We start from the raw sequence: 15,350 nt of genomic DNA, 5'->3' as shown, positions 1-15,350 counted from the left end.
GGGAAAGAGCCGTACCATTGAATATCTAGACTTGATCATCCTGCTTTTGGCTGAGAGACAGGTAACCTACCACTTCTGGCAGCTGCTAAGGTATGTCTTGTTTGGAGTCATTTGGCAACAGGGTTATTGACAATTAAGATAATGGTTTTGCTCAGGCCACCAGCTCCCTCTAGGATTATTGAGGTGCAGCTTCTCTGCCATCAGCCTCTGTTAGTGCTGCTGCCTGAGCATCTCCCTTCCTCCCTGTCCTTCCTCTATTTCCTTCTCTTTTTCCTTCCTTCTCTTTGTTCCTCTCCCCCTTTTTCTTTCCCTTGTTCTAACTCCCTTTTCTCCCTGTGAGCCAACTCTTCTCTAGGCCTGTGCTATAGCCCTACCCTCTTACCTATAACTTTAAGGACTGAAAACAAAGGACAATAGGAGATTAAACTATCAGAAACTGTTAGTCTGACAATTGTATCTTCCATAAATACATTTTATACTTAACAATGTCCTTTTAAATACGTTATTTCATTTAATTTTCAGACAACCCTGTGAGGAAGGTGTTACCATCCCGGTTTTGTATAGGAAGAAATTGAAAGGATGGGAAAGAAAAACAGATATTTTTGTGTGCCCATTGTGTGTCAGGTACCACTAGGAACTTTTAGTGATTTGCCCATGATTACAGTTAAGAGATAGAGAATACATTTGACCCTGAGTCATTTAATGAACTTTATGTGCGCAATGGATATTCTGAACACTAGTTGAATAAATGTCACCTAGACATTTTTCTTTTTTCTTTTCCAGTATCTACCACAAGCCTAAGTGGGTCTGACAGCGAAACTGAGGGGAAGCAACGCAGCTCTGACTCTTTCGACGATGTATTCAAAGCAAACTCCCTTGTGGAGGGAACGTCCTCGCGCTATTCCATGTATAATAGCGTCTCCCAGAAGCTTATGGTATGTCAACGCTTGGGTTGAGTTTCTAAAGATCTACTAGCAGAATGAGAGAAGGGAACTTGTAAAGGTGTGAAAAGAAGGAAAGCTAGGGCATGAGTTTTTACTTCGTTTTTTAGCTACCGAAATGTATTGGAGAGAGTGTGACGCCTTCTTGATAGAAATATCTATCACATTTGAATCGTCTGTGGAAAGTGGCTGCTCAGGCCTGCTTCTCCTGTCCTGAGCTGGATCACCCTTTGGTCTTCTTAGTAATTAATTCTTATTATGAGCACATGTGAACATACTTTGCTATACCTGGATGTGTGTCAGTGGGTAAAGCAGCTTTATGCTGTGAATTTTTGTTTTAGTGAATGATGTCAAAAGAAAAGACTAAAATCCTGCTCACTCTCAGGTGCCTAAAATAAGTGGGAGTAGTAAAGTCTTCTGTATTGCCTCCAAAAGATAGCCCATTTCTCCTCCCCAGCTTCCATACCCCACTGATATACAAGAGGGAAGGTAAATAGGAAGACTTGCTTACTTTCCTCATCAAACTTTATTGTATATGCAAAGGTTAGAGAAATCCAAGTCTGCCTTCTGTCTAGCTTCAGGAATATTATAGCTCATTCCTCCATTTTTCTGTTGGATTCATTTAAAAATGGGAACTGCCACTTCTGAAGTCATAGGATTCTGGTTTGGGGGCCATGAAATTTGGGGACATGGAAGATGGGGAGGTTTGTGACTCAGTCAGCCTTTTTGACTGGGGGAAGGATTGTGGCTACTGTAGGAATCCCATCCAGCTCTTGAGCTGGTAATGCTGCTTCCATAGGGAGTACAGACCCTTGAGGGGAAATTAAATCCTTTTAGGATTGGAATTTTTTATTAGATAAGGATCTGTGGGGTTTGGGATTTGGGTTTCTGATTTTTGGGGTATGTAACTGGGCCCAGTAACTCCAGAGTTCAGCATGAGCTTATAGACAGTTGCAATGTTAAAAAAAAATGATTCTGTCCAGGATCTTCTAGTACCTTCCATACTTGAGTTTTACATAAAGCGGTTTTTTGGTTAACCTCTTGATTTGGGCTCCTATAGGCCTGATAAGGCTGTTTGACTGAGAGTAAGGTAGAAGTTACTGTTTGAAGCGGTTCCATTTTAAATCATGGTCTCTCTATCAACTGCACTGTAGATCTATTTCTCACTTAATCAGACACATTAGCTGGAAGGGTAGTTGTGCAAATGTCTAATCAGATTCATTTGGTACTCTTGGTACACTTAATTATAGCTGTGAGGTCCTTTCTCATTTATCCAACTTCTGGTTGCCCTAGACTTTCACCTCCAGAATAGATAGCCACTGGGCCCAAAGTTAAACTGCAGTTATTTATGCTTCTTTTCTTTATTAGGCTAGAAGGAAAACTTTAGGCCTTACTCCTCTCTATTTCGTAGGGTTTAGCACAATTTCTGGCACATGATAGGGGTTAAATAAATGTTTATTTATATAAATGCTCCATTATTATCTGTTTGTTTATACAAATGCTCCATTACTTCTTTCTTTCAGGCCAAGATGGGCTTCAGGGAAGGCGAAGGATTGGGTAAATACAGCCAGGGTCGGAAGGACATTGTTGAGGCCTCTAGTCAGAAAGGTCGAAGAGGCTTGGGTCTGACGTTGCAAGGCTTTGACCAGGAGTTGAACGTGGACTGGCGAGATGAGCCAGAGGTAACTGGTGTTGGGAGGAGGAGGGCAGTAAAGCCACTTAAATTTTTGGATGCATACTTTTAAATAGTCATATTAACAAACTAGAAGTCTCCAGAGGGAGTATGAACAGGGTGGTTAGTGGGGGTTGAACTAGTTTCTTACCTGAAAGGTCCTGGAGATATCCGTAATAGAAAATAGAAGACTTGGCGTGGGAGGCGGGGGGATATTGAAAGGATATGAATTTGTTTCCTGTTGCTTCATATAGTACTATCTAAGACCAGTGGGTAGAAGATGCTGGAAGGCTGAGTTTTTCTCCACAAAGAACTTTAATAAATAGATACAGCTTTCCGCTAGTGATTAAGATACTTCACAAGGTAGTGTTTTCCCTCTGCTGAAAGAATTCAGTGAGGGCCCAGTCTCCCACTGTGTGAGTGACTAGATTAGGTGCCCTCTAAGGTCCTTGCACCTCCACACGTTTATGACATCCTGGTTCTAAACAGGTGTTTGTTTATGCCTTATGGCTTTTTTTTTTTATCGTGGATTTAGTTTGCTTACCTACTTGGGTACCAGTTTGTTTTAACCTTGAATATCAAAAGAGACTTTTATTCCTTTTCATGGTACAGATAATGTTGAGATTTTATTTTTATTCATTTATTTATGTCTTGCATTATTCCATAAAGGTGTAATAAAAGCACCTAAAAATAATGATGAAATATTATCATTATAGAGTTGAAACAAGAGAAAATAGAACACAAATGTCTACTCTTCTACATAGTTGCTGTAATTTAGCTTCAGATGTGGCTCTGAACTCTGGAAAATTGATATTTTATTTGTCTCGCTGATGTTCCAGTTCAGGAAAAACTCCCATGAACCTGTGCATTATAAAAACCTAATAAGGCTTCAGAGTAAGATGCTGACAAGGCAAGAGCTAATGGGTTCTGGGGTGGTCCTGCTGTGTTGCCTTGTAGTTGTGAGGCGATGAGACCAGCAGAATAATAGATGAGACAGTGCAGAATAGGATAAATATTTGAAATTGGGAGCTAGATGTAGGTTTTTACCTTGGAAATACTTGGTGCTTTACATGTCCTCATTTGTGAAAATGAGTCCCGATCCTCCCAGTGGGGCAGAATTAGAACTAAGTTTGCTAAACTCAGAATATAAAATTTGCCCATAAAATCTTTGCTTTTAATGGAGACAGCCTATTGAAATTCTTTTTTGAGGCAAAGCTGTCCTAATTACCATCTACCATAATTCAGTTTTTTTTCTTACAAAAGATGCCCTATTTTTTGGTTGAGAGTTTAGCTTAACTATCAGATGGTGGCCACTCTTTAAGGTAGATGAGTCTGGGTGGCTTGGAGTCACTGGAGGGAGAGTGCTTAGTGACTGCTGCAGCCCAGGAATGTAGAGTGCAAGGTTGCAGGTAGCCATAATGTTCAGACTTCCATGGGGAGATTGAGGCTGCTTTTTCTCTCTAAAGGCATCCAAAGTGTGTATGAGCTTTTTCTTTTTCTTCCCCTTTTTTTTTGAAGAGTTCATAAATCACAACCATTTATGCTTAAAGGTGGTGGATTTGAACAAGGGGCGAAGCCACGATTCACTGCCAGATTCATTGACAAAAGCTGCAGTGATTTTTCTTTTAAACTTTCCTCTGTCGATGGTAGTTGCCTGCCCTCGAGACCTTGCATTGTGATACCATTTTATGCCTTTCAGAGCATGTAATATTACCTTTAACCACATTGCTTCAATTTGCAATGGTGAATTTCTTCTCTACACTTGCTCAGGAGGGAATGTGTAAAGCTGCCATGCAGGTTAACCACCTGTTTAGGTTTCATAATCCTGTCTCGCTAGCCTGGTGAACTTAGCCCCAGCTGTACATTAGAATCATTTTGGGACTTGTAAAAACATACTTATAGTCAGTCGCCACCTAAGACCAATAGAACCACACACTCTGAGTGTGGAGCCCAGGCATCAGTACTTTTTAAAAGGACTGCAGATGATCCTAATGTATAGCCAGGATGAAAACCACTGTTTTAACTTGAGAGGAAAGTAATTGAAAAATTAAGAGCAAGTGGTATTAGAGATGCCAGTTTCTGCTCTGTCTTGGAATGAATAGGTGAGGAATCCTATTTATTTTGTGAATAACACTTTGAAAGGCATCAAGAGGTGAGGCTCATTGCATTGAGTCTTCCTGATGTAATTACCTTATCACAGACACATATCCTATGTGTACTTCTCTGTATTCCCTCTGCTCTGATTGTAAACCTCTTGAGTCAGGGACCATATCTTTTTAACTCTGCATTCTTAGTACCTAGCCCATATTCATCAAAAAATACTGGAACAAGTGAAAGACTTTGAAGGTTTGGGAAGTTTGTAGGTATTCAAACCAGAATGAAACCTGGCCTTCAGAAGTTAGACTTCAGAATTCTGGCTCTCAATTCTTATATCTGACCACTGCATATAGCCTCAGCTTCCTGGACCCTTCCCACTTTCTCTGAGTCTCTCTTGATTGTTTTGGTGAAGCCCTGAGGTATAGCGCTAAGGGTCTGTCTAACCTGACTTACTTGCCTCTCTGTTGTTTGTAGCCCAGTGCCTGTGAGCAGGTGTCATGGTTCCCAGAATGCACCACTGAAATTCCTGACACTCAGGAAATGAGCGATTGGATGGTTGTGGGAAAGGTAGGATTTCAGAAGAATGTACCCTGAATTGTTGGCACTTATCTCCTAACTTTTCTTCTCCTCGCGTCCAGTATGTATGTTTGTATACTCGTGTGTAAAATGTGAATCTGACCATTCTGGCAAGAATGAAGCTGTGTCAAGAGGATGTGTCCAGGGTTTTACAGATATGCCTCTGGGAGATGTAGCAGGCAGGGTTTTTTTTCTTTTCATCATTGAACTTGCAAAACAACTCAAAATGCATAGTTTTTGTCTCCCTCAAGATGCTTTTTAGAATAGCTTATTATACATCTGTATATTCTGGTCACTTCTGGGCATGTTCTAGGTGGATGAAAAGACATCGTACCTGTCCTCGGAAAGTAATGAGGCAGTTGTTACAGAGGGAATTTGTTAATCTCTTTCTGGAAAACTATAAGGATAAGGTAGATAGCTACCACATCAGTATGGTCTAGAGAGTAGTTCTCAAAGTGTAGGGGGCCCCAGGGATCTCCAGAACACTTTCAGGGAGGTCTACAAGGTCAAAATTATTTTCATAATGATACTGAAAAATTATTTGCCTTTTTAATTCTCAGTCTTTCACAAGCCCAGTGGCGTTTTCCAGAGGCTATGGCATGTGATGTCACAACCAATAGATTGTAAATGCAGACAGGAGAATCTAGCCGTCTCCTATTATGTCAGATATTAAGAGATTTACAAAAATGGAACAGTGCCATTCTTCTCACTAAATTTTTTTTGGAAATATAGTTATTTTTCATAAAAATGTTATGTTAACATAACATTGTTCTTTTAAAGTGAATAAATATTTTTAAAGTTTCCATTTCTAATCATAAATCTCAAGATATATATGTATAGCCCACATAAATAAAAGCTTATTGGGGTTTTTGGTGATTTTAAAACCTGAGAATACCAAGTTTGAGCAGTGTTGGTTTAGAGGTAGCCTCACTTGCGCATGAGGTTGGACTTAACATCCCTGTGGGGCTCCCTCAAGCCCTTGGTTTCTATGACACTATCAGATCAGTGCCTGGTGTCCTGTCTGCATTCATACTCATCACAGAGCAGGAGGGTTCCCAGTTGAAGGACAGGCTTCTGTCATTTGGGGTAGTCCCTATCCTTCTGCTTCTATGCCCCAGGGACAGTTTGAATGTTTCCTTCCTGTTTGCTTTTCGCAGCCTCAGCATTTATGAGTCTTGATCCATATGGTGCTCTAGTCAGAGCACCAAGGGGGCTGCTTCATGTCGTAGCCATCTGGAATATAGCCAGAGGGATTTAGGATTTTCTTATACTCGCCCCTCAGAGATTGATGTTCTTTGGCAGGTACTCAAGCCCCTTCTTGCTCTACTCACTCAAAACCCTAGTTTCTCCATCTCCCAAGTGCAGCCCCATGTGGTCATTATTGATTGTTTCTTCTCCCTGTAGAGAAAGATGATTATTGAAGATGAAACAGAGTTTTGTGGGGAAGACCTGCTTCACAGTATGCTGCAGTGTAAGGTAAGGCCTTGTGGCTAGAGCTGGAGTTGCAAACTTTGTGTGAGGGGCTTTGCTGGGCTTTTCCAGTTCTCTTGAGCCAGTTGTAGGGGGCTGAGATTTAGCTAATAATATTTTTCCTGGACATTAGATGCATAGCTTGTACATTTCTTCAAGGTGTACTTTTTCCTGGTGACTGTTCTGCCTTGTACTGTTGGGCTGTCCGTGTGGTCAGTAGCCAGGAAAAGATCCACCTGACCTCTTTGGGTCGGTTCATTGTAATCCTGAGGGAGCCTGGTGTAATGAAAGGTTTGCAATCATTCTTAGCATCAGATAGACCTGAATTCAAATCCTAGGTTTGTAACTTTTTTTTGCTGTGTGACCTTGGGCCAGTTGCTTTAGCTTCTCTGAGTTTCCTCATCTATAAGATGGGGAGAAAATACTTCCCAGGGTTGCTGTGTGAATTAAATGAAATAGTGGGTGGTCCAAGGGTCCTAATTCGCTGGGTGAATGTCAGCCTGCCCTTGATTTCTTGTGGCCTGATTTTGGGGCATGAAGTGCATTGCCTGCGGCAGAACGAGCCAAGGAAACAGGAGGAAATGGGTTGAAGAAGCTGCAGGGCCTCAGACCAGCCTCATAGAGCTTTTTTTTTTTTTTGCATTCAGAAGGTTGGGAATATCCTTACAGTGACTGGTACTCATGTGAAATGAGGCTTTTTTATTTCAGAGAAAATTGGAGAAGAAAGGATCCCTACTGTGTGGCAGGTACCATCAGAAAACCCTGGTTGTGGTTTATTTATCTTCTCTCTGAATGAGCTCCAGTTGAGTGAGCCTTAGTATCAGAACTTTGGTCCCTTGGAAAGTTGCTGCTGCAGTGGAGAAACAGATTTGCTATGAAGATTAGCAATGCCAAAACATGACCCCGTGTATAATTATTGATGCCATTTATTAACCACTTACCATGTGCCAAGGATGTGCTTATACATATATATATTATTTTTTAACATTTTACAGGTGACATAGTTGAAGGTCAGAGTGAGCAACTTGGGTAGGGTCACACAACTGGGCATTTTAGAGCTGGGGTGCAGCAGGAGCCTTGCTCTTCAGAGGGCTGTGAGTTGCTCTCCTCAGGCTTTTAAGGGCCCTGTCCCATCATGAAGGGTGATGTTCACCTTGAGTTCTGATTTTCTCTGGGCAGAGTGTGTTTGATGTCTTGGATGGGGAGGAGATGCGGCGAGCTCGGACCCGGGCCAATCCCTACGAGATGATCCGAGGAGTCTTCTTCCTAAATAGGTTTGCTGACATTTCCCTCCCCTCTCCTGACATGGACCGTTTCACCTTTTCTTTGAGCCTCAGTTTTCATACGTCTGGTACTGAGTTGCACTTCTCTGTCTTGCTTCGTTGCAGGGCAGCAATGAAGATGGCTAACATGGATTTTGTGTTTGATCGCATTTTTACAAATCCGCGGGACTCATGTGGGGTGAGAACAAGATTCTTCTGAATTCATAGTGTTAAATGGGCTTAAGCTTCAGTGTCTCAGAAGTTGCCACTTGTGCAATGAAATTTTTACTGCTATGTGTTAGAGATATATTTTATGATAGAGATATACTTTGCTTTGAGCTCCTCAGATAGAATCCCACAGTGCTTCCTGTGGTCCCAAGAGTGCCCCAGTAAGTGTTGTCTCTAGGGCTTCAGGCCCAAAATCCCAGCCCCTAACTCTACAGATCCTGTTGCTCACTCCAGGTGGAGGCAGGCAGGGCTTACAGCAAGGGAGAAGGGACATTCCTGGGCAAAATCAGCAGCTGTGGCTTCTGTAGGCAGCAAGAAGGTGAAGCCACGAGTTAGAGCATTGGCCCTCCTCCTCTATTCATGAAACATGTGTTTGTCCAGCCCCTACTTTGTGCCAGGCACAGTGCTAGGCACTGGGAATATAATTTTGAATGAGATAGATGTGATTCCTTTCCCCATGGTGCTTAGGTTCTAGACTTGAGAGCTGGTAAGGGTTCAAGGTTGGGATGTTTGTAAAGCCTTTCTGTGCTCATTGGTGTGTGGAGGCCAGCTGTCATCAGGGAGTGTTAGCCTGCCTTCTTTCTATTATAGATAAGAGTAGAAAGATGAGTATACACAGTCCTTACAATTAGCTTATTTTCCAATTTGAAACTTGTGACATCATCTGATTTGGGTACTGCTTCTCATATGAGAGAGCAGTACTCCGGGAAATGTTTGAGAGTTGAGTGAAATGTGAGCATCTTGATCCTTTCACTGGTCTATTTAAAATCAGTATCATGTCTGAGAATCTAGGTTCTGTTGTTCAGTGAGAGGCAGGGAGTGTAGCACTTAGGATGTCACTTAAGTTCATACTGTCTTTAGGTCTCAGTTGCCTCATCTCTGATATTAGCCCTGTTAACCTGCCAGGGCCAGGGTAGGACCCAAAGGTTCTTAAGAGTCATTCTGGCTTTAAGATCTGTGATTTCAGATGTGGCTACTTTTCCTTTTTGCCTCTCTGAACAAGCTTTGCGTGGGACCATAGTTATTAGGCTTTAGCCCTTGCGAAGTGGTAGAGCAACATGATTTTCTACTGTGCTGCATCTCATTTCTCTGAACACAGACCCCCCACGATGATAGGAAAGAATAAAGGAAATTTCATTCTAGCATTAGGTTCAGTGTTTCAAAGCATTATTACCTAGTTTTAGAAAGGTAGTTCTCTTTGACAGTGAACGGGCCAGGACCAGCTGTTCACAAACCTTTTTCTGCTTCAGTCACCCTCCTTCCACTAGGCCCTCTGATTATCCACTCACTACAGAAACTTCTTTTCCAAGTTCTTTATGTTTCAGCTCCACCTACCTAATTCTCTATGCTGGCAAAACTGGCATGTAGACCCCTCCAGCCTTTAGTTATTTCTCTCTCCCGGGTGTCTCTCCCCATTTTCCAGTACCTGTGGGCAGCACAAAAGGGCTCTTGGAATTAGCATCTTGAGAAAATTAGGTTGATACAATGTTGATTTAATTTTCTGAGCTCCAAATGATTTCCTTTAGACCCCTGCTTGGCAGAGGAGCTCTGTCTAGCTGATGGGAAGTCATTTTGGGCTTTTGAGTGAAAACGCTTGCAGTATCTAGTATCTGATGATGGTCTTTTGCTGTCGGGAAAATGAAGTAGGCAGCAGGGTTGTACCATTCAGGTCGAGGGTGGAGATGTTAGTTACATAGGAAAAGGCAGCCGTGTTTGTAATGCTTCAGGCTGCTTCTTGACCAGAATTGATTGTTAGTGGCGGTGGAGAATTGCCCTTTCAAAGATGTTTCTCTACACTGCAGCCCCTAGTGTTTTCTCCTCTCTTTTCATCTCTGCTTTCCCCCGAGACCCAGAGTGACAGCCAAGGCCAGCAGGCTTAGCGTGTTTTTCTAGAGCAGAGATGCTCTAGAGCAGTTCCCAGGGGAGATGAGAGTGGCTGAAATCCCAGGCACATACCCGGGTTGGCTATAGTCTCGGTGGCTCTTGGGACAGGGAAATCTCAGAATAAGTGTGGAGAACTTGAAGCTTGGGAGTGGAGAAATTGGAGGTGGTGGTGGTGGGGCCCGACTCAGGTTTTTCCATGTGTTTCTGGTATCCCAGGTTGTGGTAAAAGAAAAGAGACTAGGGCAGGGAAATAAAGAAATTGTAAACAAAAATTGGAAGAGACAGGGAAAGAAGGGAGTTTAGATTCTTTGGGTATATGGAAGTATATTATAAACCATAACATGAGGGATTTGTGTGCCTGGGGATATTGTTCAGATAAGAAAACGTTGTTTTGAAGTGTAACAGGAGATAAAAACTGAATGTAGATTTTTAAGTTTCAGTGCTATCTTGGAGGAAATTAGACAGCACTTACGAAGTGCTCACTGAATGTGAGGTACTTGTACTAGGCATTGGGAAGAGAAAAAGATGGAAAAGGACAAGAGTTTTAACTCTAAGGTAGTTAATCTAGTTGAATATAATATCTTACATTTGCTTAGTATTTTACAGTTTATAAAGTTTTTTGACATAAGGAATTTATTTACTTCTATAACAGTCTTGAGAAATAACCTACATTAGTCCCAATATACAGTCGAAGAAGCTTGAGCTTAAAGATGTAAGTCGTGTGCTTGTCCTTGACTGCACAGCCTGTAGGTGGCAGAAGTGAGAACCCTAGGTGTCCTTTCAATGAAAATACCTGGCCATGGCCTGTGGGGGCCACACATCTTGAAATCACAAATGAGATCGTATTTGTGCCCTCTTTTTGGAGGTGAGATACTTTGACCGACTCATTCCCTGTCCTCCTTTGGGCCAGCAGCTCACTGGAAGAGGCTGGAGCCTGGGGCCAGGGCTCTGCTGCTGTGAGGAACATTGTTTTCCTTCTTTCCAGTGTGTGCGGGTCTTAAACTTGTGACCCCTGCCTCATTACCACTGTGCTATCTGGAAAGTGCTACATAATGTTCTTGGCAAGTGCCATTAGGTCTGTCTTTTGTGTGCAAATGAGTATGATCCAAGAATATGAACAATTGATGGCTCAGGAACAAAGAATGCTGGGGTGGAGTGGTAGAGAAGGAGAGAAAGAACTGATAAATCCCAGCATGCCTGAGTGAGCTTGTCACAGGATGATGAAGTTTATTTTTAGCTAAAGTCACTTTTTCCAGAAACTTTCACTGTTTTGATAAAGCTAGATAGCTATCATCAGAGGCAAGGCCCTTGTCACCTAGAAAGCAACTGGATCCTGAACATTAGTTTTTCTATTTCTTCCTTATAACTATTTCCCTTAAAGCTTTCTGATCTTATCTAGCAGTTACAGAACTCTGGACAAGCACTCAGCCACGCCAGCCTGTTGAAAGAGAAGGCTGAGCTGTCTAAGCCCCTTTCTGCTGGATGTTCATCAGGGTCCTCTGCACTCACCCACTCTAAAGCTCAGCCTCTTGTCACCAGTGTAGATGGTATTATCCTCTCTGCTGTGGAGGGTCAGGACAAGTAGATTTCCCCATTTAGGGCCCAGGTATATAAGAGAGAAGTGTAAATACACATATAGGTAGTGCTGTTGTGGTGAGTGTAAATTTTAGCTTGAGAGTTAAAGCTACTCAAGTGGCCAAACCTATAATCCAGTAAAAATTCAAATGGTTATTGTAATATAGTTATTCCTGAGGTGGGTGAGTACTCTGAGGGAGACGCTGGAAGCTACCCGCACACCAGTGTCTCTTTTTTTCTCTGCCTTGTCAGCTCCCAGCTGTGTACCACCTCAGGCCCCTGGCTAGCCGAGGGGCGATGGCAGGAGAAGAAAGTGCAAAAAAGGAGACTAAATGCATTGTGGTATCTTGCATTTCATCCTGGTACAGAACAAGGACTCTGGTGAAATCTGAATCAAGTCTGGAGTTTAGTTAATAGTAGTGTACCAATGTTGGTTTCTTAGTTTTGACAAATGGCAGTGCAAAACTGGAAACTGAGTAAAAGGTATATGGGAACTCTCTGTCTTTGTAACTTTTCTGTAAATCTAAAATTATTCCAAAATAGTTAATTGGGGAAAAAAAAAACTTTTCTGTAAATCTAAAATTATTCCAAAATAGTTAATTGGGGGAAAAAAAAAAAAAGGGGAGAGCCTGGGAGGAAGGAGAGAAGGGAAGCAGAGGCTATGGTCTAGAAAGGGAAGCACTGTAGCTGGGAAGGGGTGATGTTAGAGGCCCCCAGACTTTGATTGGACAGGAAGACCTGAGACTAGTGGTCAGGCTGACTGGATTCTCATTACCTTTGTTGGCTGGGAACAGGTTGCTTTGTGTCTTGGTGTCTCTTTTTCCCTATCTGTAATGTAGGGGATACAGCGTCTTTTCTGCTCAGTAGGACTCTTGTATGTCAGGATGTGGTGAAAATGCTGAGAGATAAAAAATGCACACTCAGCTGCCCATTAAGATGTTTTTATTAGGATTCTGAACTAGGCCTGGTGGTACAAAAGGCATCGGGTATTTGAGGTGGGGATGGACAGCTCCAGGGGTGACGATCACTGAGAATACATTTCCTGGGTATTATGGCCGTGGTGAGAACTCTGTATTGTGTTCAGAGTTCTTTCTTCTCCTTCCTGCCCCTCATTGAGCCATTTTTTTCCCCTTCCTCCTCATCCTCCACTTGCTTTTGCAGAAACCACTGGTAAAGGATCGGGAAGCTGAGCTTCTGTACTTTGCTGACGTCTGTGCAGGCCCAGGTGGCTTCTCCGAGTATGTGCTGTGGAGGAAGAAGTGGCACGCAAAGGGCTTTGGAATGACTCTGAAGGGCCCTAATGACTTTAAGCTAGAGGACTTCTACTCAGCCTCCAGTGAACTCTTCGAACCTTACTATGGTAGGGACACAGAGGAGGGTACTAGCGGCTATGAGGGACAGTCCTGTGTGGGGAATTTAGGTTGGAAGCAGCTGTTGTCCACTTGCCATGTTTTCTTTCCTAGGTCTCTCAGCCTGGGGTTCCCAGTCCATGTCATATAGGTCTCGGTTCCCATTAGACTGTCCCTTTTTACCCTAGGCCCGTGGGATACACATTAAACATTCCACTAGGCAAACTTATCCAAGACTCCTTTATATTAATTCCTCCTTTTTTTCTCTTGTGGTGACAGGAAATAATGAAACTGCTTGATCTCCGGCAGAGAACTGTCAGGGTTATTAACATCCAGACCCCACTCTTATCTCCAGCCCAGTGTGGGGGTATGGACTGCACTGGTAACAGACAGCTCAGCAACCCCACAGTAGTCCTCTCTGTTCTGTCTTCATTGTGATTTGGCACCAAATCCTAAGTTCTTTCTTAACATTCCTTACTAAAAGTCGATACTGATTTCAAAATGTAGATGCTTTAAACACAGCTTTGGTTGTGAAGAAGAAGACCTGTGTTTCAGTTGATGACTCTTGGCTGGTCAGTTCCTTTTGACCTCTGGTTTATTCCAGCAGGGCCCTGTTTCTGCCCTTGGTCCATCACTGCAAGGCAGCCTTGCAGAAGGGTTCCTGCAGTACGTTGCTTCTCACAGGGACTTTTCTCCTGGGCCTTAAGACCCACTTCATACCTGTGTTCACAGCCCCAGAGAGCTCGTGTCCCAGCTCTTGGAATGTACAGGGCAGATGAGCTAAATGTGAATCTTGTATTCTGCCAGGTGAGGGTGGGATTGATGGAGATGGAGACATCACCCGCCCAGAGAACATCACTGCTTTTCGGAATTTTGTCCTGGATAACACAGATCGCAAGGGTGTCCACTTTCTGATGGCTGATGGGGTAGGTGATCTGCTCTCCATAGGGTGATGCTATAGGGACATATCACATTAGACGCTTGAGACTTGTTTTATTTAGTCCTTGAGCTGCCCTGGAAGGTACTAACTAGCTCACTATTCAGATAGTAGGGGATATGTGATATATGTTTTTATTCTTTTGTATACATATTTTCAGTCATAACTTTGTCAAGGCAGTGATGTTGTAGACACCTTTGTTTGGAGCAAGTTGCTCTTCTCAGTTCACTTCAAAGGGCCTCAGCTGACTGAGACACTGTGAGGTGGGAGAAACATGACTAAGATGAACTAGGCAGAACTAACCAGGAAGAACATTTCCATCATTTGTCACCTGGGTGCTGCTCCTGGCAGATGTTGTCTATACATGACTACTCCTAAGCCTCTGGCAGATGACCACAAAACCAGAGGCAGCAGCTCAGGGGAATCCACAGGAGGCTCTGTCAGCAGCTGGGCTAAAGTGAATATTCTTGGAACCCAGTTCCTTGGGCACCTACTTGAGGCACAGAGGGGAGCCCACTGCAGCTTTCTCAGCCAGTAATCTAATGTGTCACGTAGTCTTTTCCTGAGTGAGCCACCACTTAGAGGAGGGACAGAGAACATGACAGTTGCTCCAGGATCACATGACTAGAGTTAAGAAAGGCCTTTGGAGCTCCTTGGGTGGACTTCCAAGCAGTGTTAGAGTATGGAGAGGTGATGGAATGTGCAGGATGTCAGCATAGGCTCTGAAGATGCCCTGGCTCACCAAAGCTTTGTGCACAGTAGGGAACAACAGATAGACAGGCTGTGGGGAGGAGGTATGGTGAAGGGGCTGTTCCAGCTGAGCAGGTATGGGGGTCTGATAATACTTGAGAGGCAGCTGTTGCAATGTGGCAGCTAGAGTGGCAAACTCAAGGATTGTCTTTCTGCTTAGGCAATACAGACTGGTGACTGGGCTGCTTTTTTTCTTTTTTGAATTGACCCTTTAAACAGGCATGCATTTTGAGAAGCATCTATAAATCTTGAAGATATTGCTAAACATTTTAAATTCTGAGTCATTTAGCTGTTACCTTCACAGGACTGAGGCTTGGCTTGGCTGGGGCCAGCTTAATGGAGACCAACCTCATTTACTTTTTTAAAGTCATTATTGTGATTAAAAAAAAAATGTAAATTTTATAATCTCAACCATTTTTAAGTATACAGTTCAGTAGTGTTAAATATATTCACATTGTTTTGAAACAGATCTTCAGAATGTTTTTCATTTTACAAAATCGAAGCTCTTTGCCCATTAAGCAACTCCCCTCTCCCATCCCCCAGCCCCTGGTCTCCATTCCTTCTTGGTGAGCTTGGCACTCTGCTCCCTGTTGGGATCTCAGGGAAAGA

At 42.9% G+C, this 15,350-nt stretch overlaps 1 protein-coding gene across 1 annotated transcript in view; it reads left to right on the top strand.

The window, feature by feature from the left end:
- Positions 1 to 15,350, top strand: part of CMTR1 (cap methyltransferase 1) — a 42,876-nt gene that overhangs the window by 9,554 nt on the left and 17,972 nt on the right. Inside the window, 8 exon segments of the mRNA XM_006907305.3 lie at positions 784 to 935; positions 2,465 to 2,623; positions 5,185 to 5,277; positions 6,691 to 6,762; positions 7,936 to 8,030; positions 8,145 to 8,217; positions 12,867 to 13,065; positions 13,862 to 13,980. Coding sequence (XP_006907367.1) covers positions 784 to 935; positions 2,465 to 2,623; positions 5,185 to 5,277; positions 6,691 to 6,762; positions 7,936 to 8,030; positions 8,145 to 8,217; positions 12,867 to 13,065; positions 13,862 to 13,980 — 962 coding nt within the window.

Source organism: Pteropus alecto, unplaced genomic scaffold, assembly GCF_000325575.1.
Source record: "Pteropus alecto unplaced genomic scaffold, ASM32557v1 scaffold202, whole genome shotgun sequence".
In the NCBI taxonomy this organism is placed as follows: Eukaryota; Metazoa; Chordata; class Mammalia; order Chiroptera; family Pteropodidae; genus Pteropus; species Pteropus alecto.
The sequence above is the reverse complement of the archived record's forward strand: the minus strand, read 5'-3'. Positions and strand labels throughout refer to the sequence as shown.